The sequence below is a fragment of the Tenebrio molitor genome, chromosome 2 (genome assembly GCF_963966145.1).
Source record: "Tenebrio molitor chromosome 2, icTenMoli1.1, whole genome shotgun sequence".
Lineage (NCBI taxonomy): Eukaryota > Metazoa > Arthropoda > Insecta > Coleoptera > Tenebrionidae > Tenebrio > Tenebrio molitor.
Window position 1 is genome coordinate 26481024 of NC_091047.1, and position 17782 is coordinate 26498805.

The following is a 17782-nucleotide window of genomic DNA, read 5'->3' on the forward strand; positions in this document are numbered from 1 at the left end:
GACAGTTGGCACAAGCTCTACCTTTGAATGCAATGTCCTGCTGTCAGAATCCATTCTTCAGCAATTATGCTACCTCCACAGAACGAAGTAGTACTACCATGAAAAACTACCAAAGCTGCTTGCCAGGGAAATTGGCCTAAGATTGCTGTTTTCCAAATTATCTTAAATATTTGAAATTAGAAAACCCATGTGCTTTGGAAATATTTTTCCACGGCAAACTAGAGCCAAAAGTAACGGTATACGTAAATGGAAAAAGTTAAAATGTCTCATTGCGACTGCTGAATATGATTAATTCTAATTGTTAGGTAGTGGGTGATAAGATATTTTTTTTCATTATCGAGGAATTAACCTATTACTACAGTAATTTTTCAATTGAAATATGTATTATCTGCTCTAATAAAATTGAACAGAAGCTACAAAACGAGATAAGAGATAACTGTTTTATCGAATTCTATTTATTTCTCTACAAAATGAATGTGTTCACAAACCCCTGCACTATTTTAAGTAGTAATTTCTTTCATTTGATAGCTTGCAGTGGTAGCGTCATCTAGGGTTGCTATTGTCGAAATCGTGGTTTTCTTAACATAACAGCTAAACCACTAGCCTGACTAATGCCCCATTAAAGACTAGGACTGAAGAGGTCGTCAACTATTCCTTAACTTTAAAAGATTCTTCATTCATTGTTCGTAGTCGTAGCGAGGTTCCGCCAGTGTCCATTGTGTTCAAAGAGTTGTGGTACGGCGCAGAGCACAAAATGAAGCCACGCCACCCAGTGATATGGATCGTTGCCAAACAGCTGACACGTGAAAAGAGTTTCTCATAAGTGTGATGACTGATGAGATGACACCTTTCTTTTTTATTCTGACCGATACTTTCCCAGACTTGTCCGAAAGGTTTCATGAAGATCCGCGAGGGGTTAATTTAACAGGGGAAACAATTCAAATGTTAACATAATCACCTCTTTCGCAGCTCAAATTAATTTCACGTTGTTTCATTACTTTATTAAAATTATTTATTTAGCTTATTGACTTATAAATTAGTCAAATTTCAATTCATTCGCCGCAAATCAAAATTGATTCCCTCGAAACTTTATCTAAACGTCCATCAAAAAGTGATTTATCAAATCCATTGATTTATTCATACATTTTGTTGGGACCAAACACCTGCAAAACATGATTCACTGTAAAATAAAATGTAATTGAAGTGTCCTCAATCGTTTCATTTAAAATTCTTATAACAAAATATGTAATACAACCCAATGTAGGGTCAATACACATTTTTTTTTCGTATTTTTCCCAATATGTCATCCAATGAAAACACGTGAAGAACAACTCTAAAATCATCACACATCAAAAGACAAAATGTTTCATTGGTGCCGTGACCAGGATAGGGAAATTCCAGGGAAAAATTACACTATCAATAAATCACAATTTCTCTGAAAGCACAGTTTTTTAAATTTATTACATTACACCCATTTTTCACACGGCATCTCTGTCGGAATGTGTTCATACGACATTGTGGATTACAGATAATAATGAAAGTAGTAAAGCTATGAACTGCTAAAGTTAGAGAGGAATGCAATTTCCCCGACAGTCACCCATCCAAACGCTGACTACTCCACAGACCCTGCTAAACTTCTGTGATCGAATGATAATAGTGCTTCCATAGTAATGGGTCCGCCATATGAAACTATTTTTATTTTTAAAACCTAAATTATTATATTTCTATTATAGGTAAGTCTCGGATCAAATTTCTGAAAATATAATTTTATTTCGTAGTGGTAGGACAGGGTCATTATAAATTATTGTAGTCGAAGCAAGCCATGCCTATGTAATAAAATTTTTGCCGCTCTATGCAAACATAACTGTATTCACATAATTTTGATCATTTTCATATGGAGCGGCAACCATACATTTTAGATTCAGTTTTCACGCCAGTTTGGACTACAATCATTTATAATGACCCTCTATAAATTTAAAAAATTAAGTACCTATCTCAAAATCAAACACCAGTGATATTCTTAATCCAGTTTCTGTAAGGAGCAGTTCTCGTAAAACCTGAAGGATAACCGCTTTCGCATCCCATAAGACTCGCAAAGCTCACAAATGCTACCAGAACAGGATCCTCTACAGCATCAGTTACCACTGGACCACCACTGTCTCCCTGTATAAAACTTAATTAATAAAAATATAAAAATGTGAGTAGTAAACATTACGCTGCAAGATCCCTGATTTGAGTTTGCCCACAAACCATTTCGTCAGAAATAATTTGTTTGCCATAAACCAGTTCGCAGTCGCTATTATCAATTATTGCTACGGTAACATAATTAAGAACGTTACTTATGTATTGATCATCTAGAATTGAAATATATTTTATGGTCGAAATTAGAAATCACTTGAACATGTTTACCGTCGCTCGTAAAACCAAAACCACTCACAGTCACTCCCATACCTGATTCAAGCTCTTCAGAAGCCAGAGCTATTGGCTTGACGTAGTCTAAAAGATAGTTGTTTAATAAGAAATGTATTTTATGAGTGATAATGTACCGTTCAATGTTAAACTTTCGCTTAACTTGACCAGTCCTATGTCATTTGAAATAGATGAAGGATTGTAACTCTCATGGAGAATGAACTCTTTGCTTATTATTATCTCAACGGCTGTTGACAATTGCACAACTCCAACGTAGACTGCGGCTGCTGAGGCTCTTTAAATTTCAAACATCAACAAAGAAAAAAGTAAATTATAGTTCTTACCCATCTATACAGTGACCGGCTGTTAGAATCCATTCTCTGCTAATTATGCTACCGCCACAAAACCAATTATTTTCTTCACCTTCAAATGTGATACCTGCTTGCCAAGGTAGTTGGCCCAAAGATGCTTCATAACCGCTGATGATTCGTGGTCCTAAAATATAATTATTAAAACTAGAATCGATAACGCAAATTCGATTACCAAGAGTTTTTTGAGGAACTATTTTATTTTGACATTTTTGAAGAGGAGAGGCACGAATTAATAGAAGAAAGAAACAAAAAGCACAAAGTCTCTTCATTTTGAAAATCGGCTAATTACTACCTAAACGTCAATAGTTTGAGAAGCGATAAAGGCATTGAATCAAATTATCATTTAATCACTTACAGTTTAGCAACCGCACGTTTATTGATAAAGAATTAGTCAACTTGAAACAAAGGATTTATTTGTTTCCAGCATCGGAGGATTTTGAAAGTCGGAACCAAAGATATTGATAAACCATAAAGATAAATTATTTGTGAAACTAGGAAATTGCACTACAAAAAGAGAACAACGATGGAGGCAAAGTACTTTGCTTTACAAACAATCAATCAATATTCCGTATCTAAAAATGTTTTCCGTAAATTTTAATTAATATGGCTACATTTTGGGCTTATTTAGATAAGACTCTCAATTGGGTTTTATCTTTAAAAATATCATATCAGTTTTGTAGATAAGATTATTTCTGATATGAATATTGTGTACATCTTCTTTGTGATGAATAAGATGACACTTGATATTTAAGATTTTGTCAAAAAATGAGATTACATTCAATAACAAACAATAAACTGAAAAATCTTTTCTCACGTAGTCATTACTCATTATTATTAGTCGGCAACTTATCTGTCTATTTTTAATTAATCATTTACCGTCTTTCTAAAACTACCAATTACTAACGGTTCTATAAATAGTAAAACATCAATCCAATTACTAAAATTTGAATTGCAACAAAGATTATTTGGTTACGTCTTTATAAATATTTGTTACATGTGAAGCGAGTTCTACTTCCTTCGTAGTACTAACAACTTCAAAGAAAATTTTATTGTACCTAGAGTACAAAGGGTTTTGACTAAATATGTCCAACACATGGCAGTGAGTTTCGTTATAAAGGTGGATTTTATAACTTCAGTGCGTTTCCTGTTTTATGTAATTTGGAAATTTACTGGAACGTACTATAATTATAAATTACTCAACTAAAAAATTAATTTCACCTTAAGCAAACGTTAGTTTCTCAAGTTCACATCAAAGAAAATTAAATTAAACTATTTACGTACTTTGATAGAAAACTTAATAGTATATTAATTATGGAGAACGGTAAGGACAATGTACCGATCGAAGATAATTGTTTGGAGGAGCGCAGCGACGACTCCAATTACTATCTGAGATCGGTACGTTGTCCTCGACGTTCGTGATGCTTATGACTTTTTTTGCGCGATTGATTATTTATTACCAAGCATTCATATCTAAAATAGGCGATATGTGTTACCCTTCACATCATGTTGCCATAATGTCGATTGTAGTATTGCGTTTCTATAGCAATCTGCAAACAGTTACCGCCATTGCAGTTTTTTGTGAAAACATTATTAACACCACTCGTGTTGAAAAAGAAGTAAATGTTGTAGAAGAAACTTGGAATGTGGGGTGCGTTTGGCTCTGATTTCTGAGAAATCCAGAGGCGTTCTAGAAGTCACTCGTTTCCTCGAAGTTCAGCTACATTGAATCGGCAAGGAAAGCCGATTACAAAAGCCGTATGAGTTTCCAGAAAGTGCTAACATCTTGTCTTCAACTTATTCTGTCTACATAAAAATTATTATAATAAATGTTTAATTTTGAATAAATTTTCTTACCGTTAAAGATCACCAAAATTACTTACCGTCGAGTTTATTGTTAGCAATGAGTAAACACAACTTACCGTCGTGGAAACAGACGTGGTAAACATGCGAGTACAATCGCGCAAGAAAGAATGAAAGTTGTTTATACATACAAACATTTGAAATAAACAATTTAAAAAATACATTAATTAATTATGCATTAATGAAGCACGTTTTAAAGGAATTCTGTAATTCAGAAATAAAACATTTACCCGCAATTATTTTCATTTTCTTTATAAACTTATGATACAAAAGTTTGTAAAAAATTTCCCATTATTACTTATACTCCAGAATTATCCTTGATCCAGTTTCTGTAATGAGCTGTTCTTGTATATCCATCAGGTCGACCACTTTCGCAACCCAGAGTACTGACAAAACTGATAATTCCTACGTGAACAGGATTGGTGTCAGTATTGATTACTGCTGGACCACCACTGTCACCCTAAACAATAACCATTCAATAACAGCCGGTCACAAACTTATAGCACTTACGTGGCAAGTACCCAGGATTACACCTAGTACCGTCATTGCACAAAACATCCCGTCAAAAATAGCGTTACCTTCGTAATATTCCTGACAAATGTCATTCGATATAACAGTCATCGTTATAAATCGTAGAACCTGACTTAATTCTACTTCATCTAGAAATCAACAAATTTTTGTTTCGAACACTTAAACTAAGTTCGACTTCGACATACCCTCATGAGTCGTACCCCAACCACTCACCGTAACTCTATAACCGGAATCAAGATGTTCTGTCCCTAAAGTCACAGCTTTGGTGTTATCTACAGAAAAATATACTTATTTTGGTAACGTTCTATTCAGCAAATTAGCAAATACCATCAAATTTTAGCGGAGTTGTTAAAGCAATAAGAGCAATATCATTTTCCAGAGTACTCGAATTGAACGCTTCGTGTAGAATCATCTCATATATTTCATTGCCAGTAGTATGGTCAGATATATTAACTACTCCTGTTATAGCTGTACCTCTTTGAGCTCTTTACGTAGAATGTCTATTAAATTAGAAGTAACAGTACGTGCAGTATTTACCCTTCTACACAATGTCCAGCAGTTAAAATCCAAACTTTGCTTATTACACTTCCACCGCAAAACCAAGTGTCAGTACCATTAGTGAAGTAAAGTGCTGCCTGCCATGGAAGCTGACCCAAAGATGCCACACTACCAGCGACAATATGCGGATCTACAAATTTGTTCCTGAAATTAGAAATATAATAACGTAATACTTACCGAGGTCCTTTAATGGAGCTATTTTGGATGGACTTTCCTCCAAGCGCCAGGCCCAGATTGAAGAAATCGAAAGACAAATTAAACACACAAGTCTCATCATGACCATGAGTACTCCCATAATTGCGCCTGAAGTTGAAGTTTTTATATTTCCTAGTGTTTCTGATAAGTTAAATTTGATAACCAGTTTTATTTTTATAACTGTATTATAAACATTTCCACTTCCAGTAAGTTTAAAATGTGATATAATATATTTGTTATACAAGGTGATTCTGAAATAAGTTTGGAAAAAAAAGGTAATTGGTGATGATGAGAAGACAACAAAATTTCTTATACAGGGTCATTACAAATTATTGTCCCAACCGAGGTCCTAACGCAGTAGGCGTTGGTGACGTAATTGAATGTGCCGCAAGCCTCATAACATGAGTGAGACTAGTATCGTCGATAGGTGGCGCTAACGGCGTTAGTGGAAATCTGTCTACTAGTTTGTCTAACGTTCCGAGGCTGGCAGCATATCCAAAATTTGTGTGGGTTTTCAACGCCAACTGCAATAGGACAATCATTTATAATAAGAATGACCCTGTAGAAGTTTTTTCCTTTTCATAATTAATTGATTATCCTGGTAGTTTAGCAAGAATAAATCAAAAGTAAAAGGTGTCCGTCAGTCACAAACGTCACATTACTACTTTCGACCATTTCCATTTGAACATTTACAAAGCAGTGTGCTGCATCTACTACTTTATTGTGGAGTTGATGTAACAATGGTTGCTAATGAAGTGAACAAATTCGGACAAATTTTCCCTATTCATTTCAGTTTTTTAACTCCTCCCCATGTACAGTTATGGCCACGGAATTCGTCAGCAATTCGAAAAAACGTGTGTAGCCTAAGCTTTATTGTCATTATGAATGACATTTAAAATTTTTGTGACAGAAATTCTGTAACGCATAATAAAAATTGATTGACAAATAGACATTCATGTCAAAAATTCCAATGTGGGGTTAGAAATATATAAAACATGTTTTACAGCTAATGTCAGTTGAATGACAACGACTGACGAAATTCCGTGGCCGTGACTGTACATCTCAATGAAATAAGCTCTGCGAGGTAATTCTTTCATGGTACATATAAAAATGACATTAGCAGACGTTATTCTTAGTAAAATATATTACAATAAGCATTGCAATATATCGAGTGATCAAATTCATTTCATTCATTGTAATCAAGTTATCCATTAATCCGAAATCGTTTGTCGTTACTTAAACAAAAAACACAGCTTAAAATGCAGGTTAGATCTGGGCATATCAATCGAAAAGACATACGGATTCAAATCCATGGATGACTCGATTACTAATTAATTTGATCGCTCTTTATTTTTATAATACACTAGGTACATTTTACAGTTCTTGGCAATGTTGGTGCTTTATGAACCAAACGATTACATTCGCCGGCAAGAGTTTTGTGAGTGGGTGATTCCAATCTGCTTCGATGAACTTGATTTTTTGCGAATAGTTTTGTTTATCGTCGTAGCACGTTATGCAAAGGTTCGGGACAATCTACATCGAATGGCGTATTAGAAGGGTGTATTAGAAATCACGATCGATATTTTATACAATGTTTCTAAGTACGGTAGGTAGCGTTTAGTTATGGTTTTTGCTTTGACTTTTCCTTTCACTTGGTTTTCACTCTTAATCTTACGCGTTTTTGGGGCTGTGTTTTTCGGCTATTTCATTCATAGTAAGGTTTTGTCACTCTCGGTTTTTAAAGCGTTTTTGCGGATATTCTTGTTTCCATACATTAGAGCTTTCTTAAGCGTCTCGTTCGAGATGGAATTAAGTTAAATAGGACTTTATCTCCTTCGAATTACAAATAGGCTCATTATTAAGTATACCCGAAAACAGTTTAATAATGAAGCCTATTATTAAACTGGTTTTGGTAACTTTTAGCTTTTGTTATATTGATAACATCAGCCGTTTCACGTCAGGCGTCAAGGTAACGAACGAAGCTACGAGGTTAAATTAGTAAATATAACCTTACATTTTTGTGACAAGTGTCTGTTGCCAACCCACGCGAAAGTCCCTAGTCTACTATGAAAGCTTGAGCAGCCGAAATTTCAGGGATTAGTAAAGCAAAGTAGATAAAATGGTATATTATACTGGTTTCACAAGACGTATTATCACATTCGTTCCATTAAACCACTTCTCGCTACGCTCGTCGTGCTTTAAACACACTTATGTGGTAATACAACGTCTTGTTAAACTCGTGTAATAATATACTATTATACAGGGTGTTTTTGAAATAAGTGCAGAAATTTTAACCACGAGCTACCGGCTTCATGTAGAACGCGGAAAAAATATCTAAAAAATTCTATGTCAAAAAATAAAATGACATTTATTTTTTGAGCTACAATTTTTTTTAATTGCTTTTGGTCTTCTACGTTGTCAAACAACCTCGTAGGTAAAATTTCGGCACATTTTAAAAATACACCCTGTATATCATATTTTATAAAACGTACACCAATGCGGTTTCCTTGTTTTAAAGCATATTTCCTATAGGTTACTTTGCATTGGCGTACATTTTATAAAACATGATATACAGGGTGTATTTTTAAAATGTGTCAAAATTTTACCTACGAGGTTGTAGGACAATGTAGAAATATATTTACTTACTGAAGATACTATGGTTTACATAATTACATGAAATAAATTTTCCATTTTATAATTTGTAAGATAAATAATTTTTTTTTTTTGTAAATTTCATCAACAAATCCATTGTTATTTTTGTTTGCATATTTGGATGTTTGCATGCACTAGATTTTTATATAATTCTGTCACTAACGTCAAAAATAGTTTTTTTTTGGTACATTTGTGACTAAGTAATAATAAAAACAAGAATTTAATCTGTTCCTCAAAAGCTTTTTGTTGCTGAAAATGATAATACCTAGCATTATCTTCAAAATTATGTCGTGTGTTATGGTTTCTGCCTTTCACCATTGATATCGTTAATGATATTATCACAACTGCTTTTATTTAGTGAAACCAAAAAAGCTAATGTATTTTTTAAGTTACAGATAACCTACTGTGAATAAAATACCTAATATTAAATATCTTCTTAAAACGAAAATAAACCTCTTTCTGCTCCGAACTCATGGATTTTGTTAGTGTTATAACGAACCAAGGATAATCGACACGTGTCTTGAATTGCCTGAGTTGCGAACGAAGGTGATGTCCCTGCTCTGTTTCCAGGAGTGCTTTAGTAACATGACTTGGTCAGATAAAAGAAGACCACACTCGTGACAAAGAGCCAGTGATAGTAAAAGGTGTGAACTTATTTTATTTTGTGCTTGCTGACGAACGAAAATAAGACTCATAATTTCGAATCAGTTTAATTTTCAATAATAAACGCCTCATTTGTCTTAAGAAATTTACAACTGATTATATTTAGTCGTAAAAAATCATTGACGTCATCTAATTCTTGTCATTTTTTAAGATTAGATTTAAAGAGTGAGTTGTCCTTTTTTTTCATGTACGAGTATCTAATAACAATAGATCTTAAGCACGACTAATCAGTCTGTTCTATCTAAAAGTTACTAATTCTATGTTATTTTAACATCTGTGGAAGAAATTATTATAAAACGATTATTGGCAGTAAAGTTTATTTGTCATTCTAACACATCTGGTTTTATTTTGTTGCAACCTAAACACCAGTTTGCTCTCGTATCCAGTCTCTGTAAGAAGCTGTTCTTATATACCCAGAAGGAGTATCAGATTCACAACCATCATCACTAACGAAACTGACAATCGCAACGTGTACAGGATTGGTATCAGCATTAATCACAACTGGACCCCCACTGTCACCCTAAAATGCAACACCTGTAGTACAAATTAAAATATGCTTGAGCTGCTTACATTGCAAGGGCTCTTCACGGAACTAGTTCCTGATGACGCACATACAAAAGTATCTACGATAAAATCGGGATAGTATTTGCTACATTCGTCGTTCGTAACTATCAACAGCTCGACATAATTCAAAACTGGATTTACGTTAGGACTGTCTCAAATTAAGAAATATATAATTGATAACATGCTTGTGAAAATTGTGTACTAAGTTACCATCACTTGTTGTTCCCCATCCACTCACTGTCACGTGAACTCCATCTTCGAGAAAATCTTCAGAAAGAGCTATCGCAGCTTGGTTTTCTGTTAGAACAGGTCACAGTTAATGATATGATCATAATATAAGAATTATATCTCTATCTACCATCAAACTTAAGCGGTTCTTTCAATTTAATAAGACCAATGTCGTTCTCAAGAGTGTCGGCGTTATAACCTGGATGCAGTACAAAGTCAGATATTTTTGACATCACACCAATGTGTTCATATAAGCCTACTAGTCCTGTGGACGCAGTTGCATTTTCAGCTCTTGAAATTGTAACAAATAAATATTAAATGTTTCAAATTTATTCGCATCTTATTACTCATAAACACAATGGCCAGCGGTGAGAATCCATTCTTCACTTATTATGCTACCACCACAAAACCAGATGAAGCCCTGACCTGAAAAGTGCACAGCTGCTTGCCAAGGAAATTGACCTAAAGCAGCTACTTCACCGTTGATTATTCTGGGACCTTAAAAATACTTTATGTAAAGTTGTACGAGTCAAGAAACTACTTAACGTACTTACCAATATTTTTGAGAGGTACTGGTTTGGATCGCCCTTTCTGGAGAGGCGTACCCCACACTAAAGAAAGGCAAAGACAAATAACGATGAAGCATCTCATCTTGACTACTCATGGGTGCATGCTGGTTGTTGTTGTTTTATATTTTGCTTGAGTGATAACTGAATTATAATATAAGATAAAATAAAACTGTATATAAAGATAATACCTAATACTTCATGTTTATCTGTGACAGGAACTTTCCTTAAGCAGATTGTTAATATAAGCACGTTTTTATTATTTTTCTAGATTGATCTAGTTATACATGAAATTTTAAACTTCAAACTTCTCTTTTGTTTGTGTCAGTAAAGAAGGAAAAAATTAAAATAATACATAATATTCAAAAGATAAGTGATATTGTTTCTACTGAAATAAAGAAAATCTCTTAATTAAGATAATTAATTAATTATTAAAAATGACAATTTGATTATTTTTATAATGAAAATATTTCATTACGATAAAAATTAAATTTTTTGCATATCGTAATGAAAATGGCACATTTTTACACGCAAAATCGTAGTGAAAGTTGTATTTTTTTGTATCATTTTATTCCATTTCCTTGGAGATGATTGTCTAAGCATACCTATTTTTTTTTTGTAATTTTTCATAAATCCTTCTAGACCAAATTTCTCAACTTACATCGATATGCAAAAAATAGTGTCTACAACACGTTATGAAAGTCCCTTTTTTCACTTCTTTGCTTGATTAACGAAGGCTACGCCCTCGTTAATCAATCAGCAAATTTATTTAAAAATAAATTGTAGATTGTTTTACAAGTAAAGAAAAGTGAAGGTTTACAAGCGAGTGAAAAATATGATTCACGAACTTCAAATTTAACATCTACATCTATGAGAAACAATCCGGATTAGAAGATAGTCAACCTGATGGATCTCAACGATTATGTTGTAATCTGTGTCCTGGAAAATCATTTAAGGATAACAACAGATTGAAAATTCACGTAGATAAGTATCATGTCGATAATAATCTATCAACTTCTTCTACTTATTCTTCAACCGATTCAATAACAAAATTGCTAATTAATTTGAAACTTCAGTTACCAACTATTAGACGAATTCCAAAAGCTTGTAGACATTTAGCTGCAGATAAATTAAGTTCCATTATTAATAACTGTGTTTCGACCAAATCATTATCATCCTTTGAGAATCTTTTGCTTTTTTCGTATAGAGCTTTCAATGTAGCAGAGAAATCTGATAAGTCGTTGAATAAGCATATAAAAGAAAATCTTTCTAATTTTGAAGAACCTCAAATACGAACTGGTTCTAAGAAACGTACAAATTTATCATTAGCTAAGAAAGTTGAAGCAAAAGTAGCCGATTTTGATATCAGAGGAGCTGTTAAATTATTGTCCTCGGATGACTCATTAGCTTCATTCAACGAAGATGTTGCTGAAGAACTTAAAAAAAAACATCCTTCACCATCTCGCGAACTTTTTTTCCCAGACCCTTTCAAACCAGGAGACATTAGTTTAATAGTCAATGAGCAAAACGTTCGAGAAGCTATAAATTCATTTCCTGCCGGTTCTTCACCAGGTTTAGATGGCATGAGACCACAATACTTGAAAGATATCATATCTTTGTCAGCGGGTGAAGCAGGTCAGAAGGCACTAAGAGCTTTAACCAAACTGTGCAATTTTTTATTATCTGGGCAACTTCCTTCAGAAATCTGCCATTTATTGTATGGTGCGTCTTTATGTGCCCTTAACAAGAAAGATGGAGGACTTAGACCGATCGCTATCGGAAACTGTTTGCGAAGATTGACCTCAAAGCTAGCCTGTTTTCAAAGTCGAAATATTGTAAATTCGTATTTATCTCCACACCAACTTGGAGTTGCAACTAAACTAGGATGCGAAGCAGCAATTCATACCACACGAACCTTTGTTAATAACGATCAAAACCGTGGCAAAGTTCTTCTTAAATTAGATTTCAAAAATGCCTTTAACTCAGTCGAACGGGATTGTATTCTGAAAGAAGTCCAATGTCATACCCCACTTCTGTACCCTTATCTTTATCAATGCTATAGAAATCCTTCAACTTTATTTTTCGGTAATCATTTAATTTCTTCTTCTGTTGGAGCCCAGCAAGGAGATCCCTGCGGTCCCATGATTTTTAGTCTTGCCATTCAACCAATTATTTAGAACCAAGTATTTAGATGATGGAACCTTAGCTGATTACCCAGAAGTAGTTTTATCCGACTTTAAACAAGTTATAAATTTATCTCAGGAAATTGGCCTTGAATTAAACTTTAAGAAATGCGAGATCTTTTGCTGTTCTGGAGACACAGATTTAAAAGTCATAAAGGAATTTCAAAATTTAGCACCAGGCATTAAAATCTGTGACCGAGAAAGTTTATCTCTTTTAGGCTCTCCAATCTTTGACCAAGGTTTCAAAAACACCGTCGAAAAAACTATAATTACAGTTGAAAATCTTTTAAACAAAGCTGAACTCCTTAACAGACACGTGGCTTATACTTTAATCAAAAACTGTCTTTTCATACCAAAATTTAATTTTTTATTAAGAACAACTCCATTTTGGAAATTTTCTAATTATGTTAATTCAATTGATTCTTCTTTAAACTCTTGTTTAGAGAGAATACTTAATTTACGTTTAACTGATTTACAATGGCGTCAGTTCACTTTACCGATTATATTTGGTGGTCTGGGAATTCGTCGCATTTCCGATATTTGTCTCCCTGCTTTCCTATCTTCAATTAATGGGGTTAAAAAGCTTGTTTCTTTATTACTAAACTCAAAGGATAATGAGCTTAATATTCACCATTATGATGAAGCTTTAGCAGTCTGGGGTGTAGCAAATGAGAACGAAATACCAACAATTCCACAATTTCAGAAGAATTGGGATAATATTAATATCAAAGGAATAATTGCCAATGACTTAATCTTTAATTCACCTAGAGACTTGGCTCGTTTTAAAGCTTTGCAATGCAGAGAATCAGGATCTTGGTTACATGCAATACCTTCTCCTAATATTGGTACTCTTTTAGATAACACTTCCTTCCAAGTTTGTATTGGTTTAAGATTGGGTTGTAATCTTTGTACACCTCATATTTGCAAATGCAATGCGAAAGTTGACGAAATTGGCACCCACGGTCTAAGCTGTTTCAAAAGCAGTGGTAGATTTTCAAGACACACTGAAATTAATTCCATTATCAACCGGTCTTTAACTTCTATTCATGTGAATTCAACTTTAGAACCAAACGGACTGTCTCGGGATGACGGAAAACGCCCAGATGGGATGACTTTAGTACCGTGGATTAAAGGTCAACCTTTGGTTTGGGATGTCACTGTTGTAGATACACTTGCAGACAGTTACGTATTGAAATCATCTGAAGTCTCAGGTTCTGCCGCTGAAATGGCTTGCAAACGCAAACATAGCAAATATAGTTCAATCATTTCGTCAAACTACGTGTTTAAAGGTTTAGCATTTGAAACCTTAGGCCCTTGGTGCAAAGAAGCCATCGATTTCATTAATGTCATCGGAAACCGACTTATCGCGGAATCAGACGATTCAAAATCAAAGAAATTCCTTTTCGAGAGGATTTCCCTTGCCATTCAACGTGGAAACGCTGCAAGCATTCGGGGCACTTTTCCAGATTCCGCAATATTATCGGAAATTTTTGTATTATAAAACAAAAATGTTTATGTAATTATGTTATTAATATAAGCTCTTCTTACATCTACATTATAAAAATATTACTTGACTTTACTGATTTTTAGATTTCCTTTTGAATGCGCCTTTACCTGCCATAATAAACGTTTACAGTTAATTTTGGATAACACAACAAACAAAACTCGCAAAAATTATTCCAAAAGGCTCACCTGGTAGAATAAAAAATAAGAAAACCAGAACACAATTAATTTTTACTAAATATTTTATTAAATCTGATATAATTTGGATTCAACCGAATGTGCAAATATAATAGCCACTTATACAGTATCTGTCATCTAGTTCTATTGATACGTATTTACTGATTACTGATACAAAAACACAATGAAATCGAAAGTTTAATCTGTAAATTTACTTTGTCTTTCCAGCTTCCATCTTCCTCTAATCCTATGTAATAAATATATTATCGAAATAATCGAGGCTTTTCATTGGTTGAAGAATGTGGGGAGTGTGCGGATTTTATCTGTCATCTTATTTGGGCAAGATAACACTCAAACTCGAAATATTTTTAAATTATTTCACGAAAACTGTGGTTCCCAGATTAATTGTAAACATTTTTCTTGTTTTCTTAATTTTTATTTACTGCAAACGAAAGTTTTTCCAAATTAATTTTTGACGTCAACTATCATTATGTAGGGGTATACTACGCTCACAGCTGTTAAACTAAGCATCGCAATTATAAAATGTGGTGTCACAATTTTCGTCTCACAGTCTTGTTGATGAATATATAAAATAATTCGACGTAGGGTAAATAGTATCGAAGAAATTGTTTCCCAAAGACTGTTGTGTACCTCGGTAAGCTCTACATTTCTAATGTACTCGTACATCGTTTTCGTCTAGCGCTCATAAAATAATCATGGCGCGCATTTAAACTGTAAAATTAGGAAGCGCAAATTAGCATTCTCGTCAAAGACGAGAATTCGTAGACTGGATTATCACAATGTTCAATAATGTCAAACCTTCTGCTTGGCGACGTCCAGATGCCGCTCGTTTATTAATATAAACTGTTTCAACTTCATTACAGATTACGACAGATCAATATTCAGTTCAATTTGCAAGCCAGATATAGTTATTTGTATCACAAGACTAGAAAATGCTATTTTGCAAGTGCAAGCACTGTTTGTGGAGCAGAGGCGCCAGTCGAGGCGGCACTAGAGCGAGCACTTGCAAAACGTTTTCTAGCTCTGTAATACACAAAAAATTTTCGACCGACAATTTATTTAAAGCAAAATATAATAATTTTTGTTAAAAAATTACCGGCTGCGGAATTTACTTTTCTTTCATTGACAACATGAAACAACAGGATCCAAGAAGCGACAGTCACGACCAAAGTCAATCAATTCTTCAAATATTCAAAACCGTCGTCGTCCTCTCTGTTATTTTATTACTAATACGTCGCTTGATACCCTCTCGGCCTCTACTGCTAAACATAGACAATGTACAGCTTGAGATAAAGGATACAAATTTGCCCAACATCAATATTTTACACTTAAAAAATTGTACAAAAATTCCACATGACATTGACATTTTGTGCTGCCAACCTAAAATTTTTCATTTAAAATTCCTGTTTCGATTTTCTTGGCTAGGCAGGGAAATCCTAGCTTCCAGACGATTTAGACGAATGGAAAATCAGTGTTTCTAGACGGGGGGCCGAAAAATAGTTATTTTTATATTAAGCGCGTGAAGAGAGTGTTTTTTGTTGTGTTTTTTAAGCCGAGACGCAGGTCGAGGCAGTAAAAGCATTTGAATGCACAAAAAACATCTTCACGCACGAAATATAAAGAATATTTTGTCTATAATTGCTTTCAAAAGTTAATTTTAAAATTCAAATTTTTGAAGGAAATCTGACGTATATCAATCAGTGACCATGTTGCTGGGTAACTAATAAAAACAATGCGTCAAGTGAAAAACAGAAACAGTTATATGCCATTCACGATGTTTTGGCATAAGGGGAGGCTATGGAAAAACTGCATTTAAGTTGGCAGTAAAGCTGTCTGTTGAATTAGGTTATGTTTTTCTATGTTTGAGGTTAAAACTGCGTCATTGTCTAGTGCATTGTTGTCAGTTTTACTAGTTTGTAATAGAACACTACTCACACATTTTTAATCCAATTTAACAAAACAGGAAACTGACTTGAACAAACTACAGAATAGTAGGGATCGGGACCGAAAAACGAAGTGGCTCCTGTTAATTTATGCACCACTTAGATAACCCACCTATACAGTGTCTTAACCAACCAGTTAGTAGTAACTTCTCAATGAATTTTTCATTTTAACCAAAACATTCCTAGAATTAGATTGTATGAAATCTTGTACCTTCTTATTAAGCCTTACTTTATTCGAATCTTTCTGCAAAATATTTACAAACCCATCGTCCATGACAAAAAAGAACAAAACTATTCAACTTCCATAATTTCATTAGAAAATTCTGAATCTTCATTACCTGCATCAAAATCCCAATCAAATTCCGAGTCAGATTCTCCTAATGAAATTAATAAGGGAAGAACGTTTTCAAATGAAAGATTTTTCATTAACTTTGCCCAATCTTCCGAAATAAGTTCTTCACAATATTTACAAAAATGTTGGCAAATTTCAGGAGTACATTTCAAAATAGACTCAAGCCATAAATTCACAACTCTATCGCGAAGTTATAATAGGTCTTACAAAACCCCTGTGCTATTTCAATTGGGTCGTTGTTTCTTCCTTCACTATCCGTGCTACATATTTATCTTGTACTCACCTACGATTCAATTTATACACAAAAAGAACTTGACTTCATTGTAACTTACTGAAAATATGTTCTGCAGTCTAATACAAACACCATCAATACGTTTTAAAGTCGCTTAATAAATTGTGATTACGGTAGATTCGGCAACATGTTACGTTCATTTTGATAGGTCCGATTGTTAGGCACTTTAATGACAGCAGAGATGACAGAAATCAAACATGTATCCAACGTTAAAAAATGAAATCATAGCCTCCCCTTATGCCAAAACATCGTGAATGGTATATACAGAGTGATCAACAAGAAACCAAATCAAGAGTGCTACCTCATCTTTTGTTTTATCGAAACGTATTTCTATCATGGATCAGCCGCTTTTATTTGCTTGCTGTGCACACTCCTTTTTTGGTTGCCTACCTCTCAAAAATCTATTCTATTATTAATTGCCTTTATAAATTTTTTGTAATTCATTAATAATAGATTTAAAAGAAAGTTATAATTAATTATTATTTTTTATTGATAAAGGAAAAAACACACAGTTACACAAAATTCCTTCATAAGGCACAATCTTTAGTTACAACATTTTAAAAATAATTATTTTTCACAATTCTTTGTTTTGTTGTTTTCTGTAAGAAAAGGGCAAAAGTTATTGTTCTCTAATTTTTGGGTAATTGAGAACTTACTCGTATCTTTTCTAGCAGTGTTTAAAACATTTTTTCCACTCTCTACATGGTAAGTACG

The 17782-nt window shown here is 33.8% G+C and overlaps 2 protein-coding genes, 1 long non-coding RNA gene and 1 pseudogene across 4 annotated transcripts in view; 1 reads left to right on the forward strand and 3 right to left on the reverse strand.

The window, feature by feature from the left end:
• Positions 1-17782, forward strand: part of LOC138123103 (uncharacterized) — a 211576-nt gene that overhangs the window by 80371 nt on the left and 113423 nt on the right. The gene's annotated exons all lie outside the window — the stretch shown is intronic.
• On the reverse strand, positions 1431-3120 carry LOC138123925 (brachyurin-like; annotated as a pseudogene).
• Positions 4866-6024, reverse strand: LOC138123776 (brachyurin-like). Its single transcript, XM_069038572.1, has 6 exons — positions 5907-6024; positions 5709-5859; positions 5499-5656; positions 5357-5443; positions 5151-5299; positions 4866-5100 (listed from the first exon to the last, which is right to left on the reverse strand). Exons 1-6 carry the CDS (start codon positions 6022-6024, stop codon positions 4939-4941), a joined length of 825 nt encoding a protein of 274 aa, XP_068894673.1. The 3' UTR covers positions 4866-4938.
• LOC138123745 (collagenase-like) lies at positions 9540-14629 on the reverse strand. The gene is made up of 7 exons (XM_069038533.1): positions 14473-14629; positions 10586-10741; positions 10379-10529; positions 10162-10322; positions 10014-10100; positions 9810-9955; positions 9540-9759 (listed from the first exon to the last, which is right to left on the reverse strand). Exons 2-7 carry the CDS (start codon positions 10680-10682, stop codon positions 9598-9600), a joined length of 804 nt encoding a protein of 267 aa, XP_068894634.1. The 5' UTR covers positions 10683-10741; positions 14473-14629; the 3' UTR covers positions 9540-9597.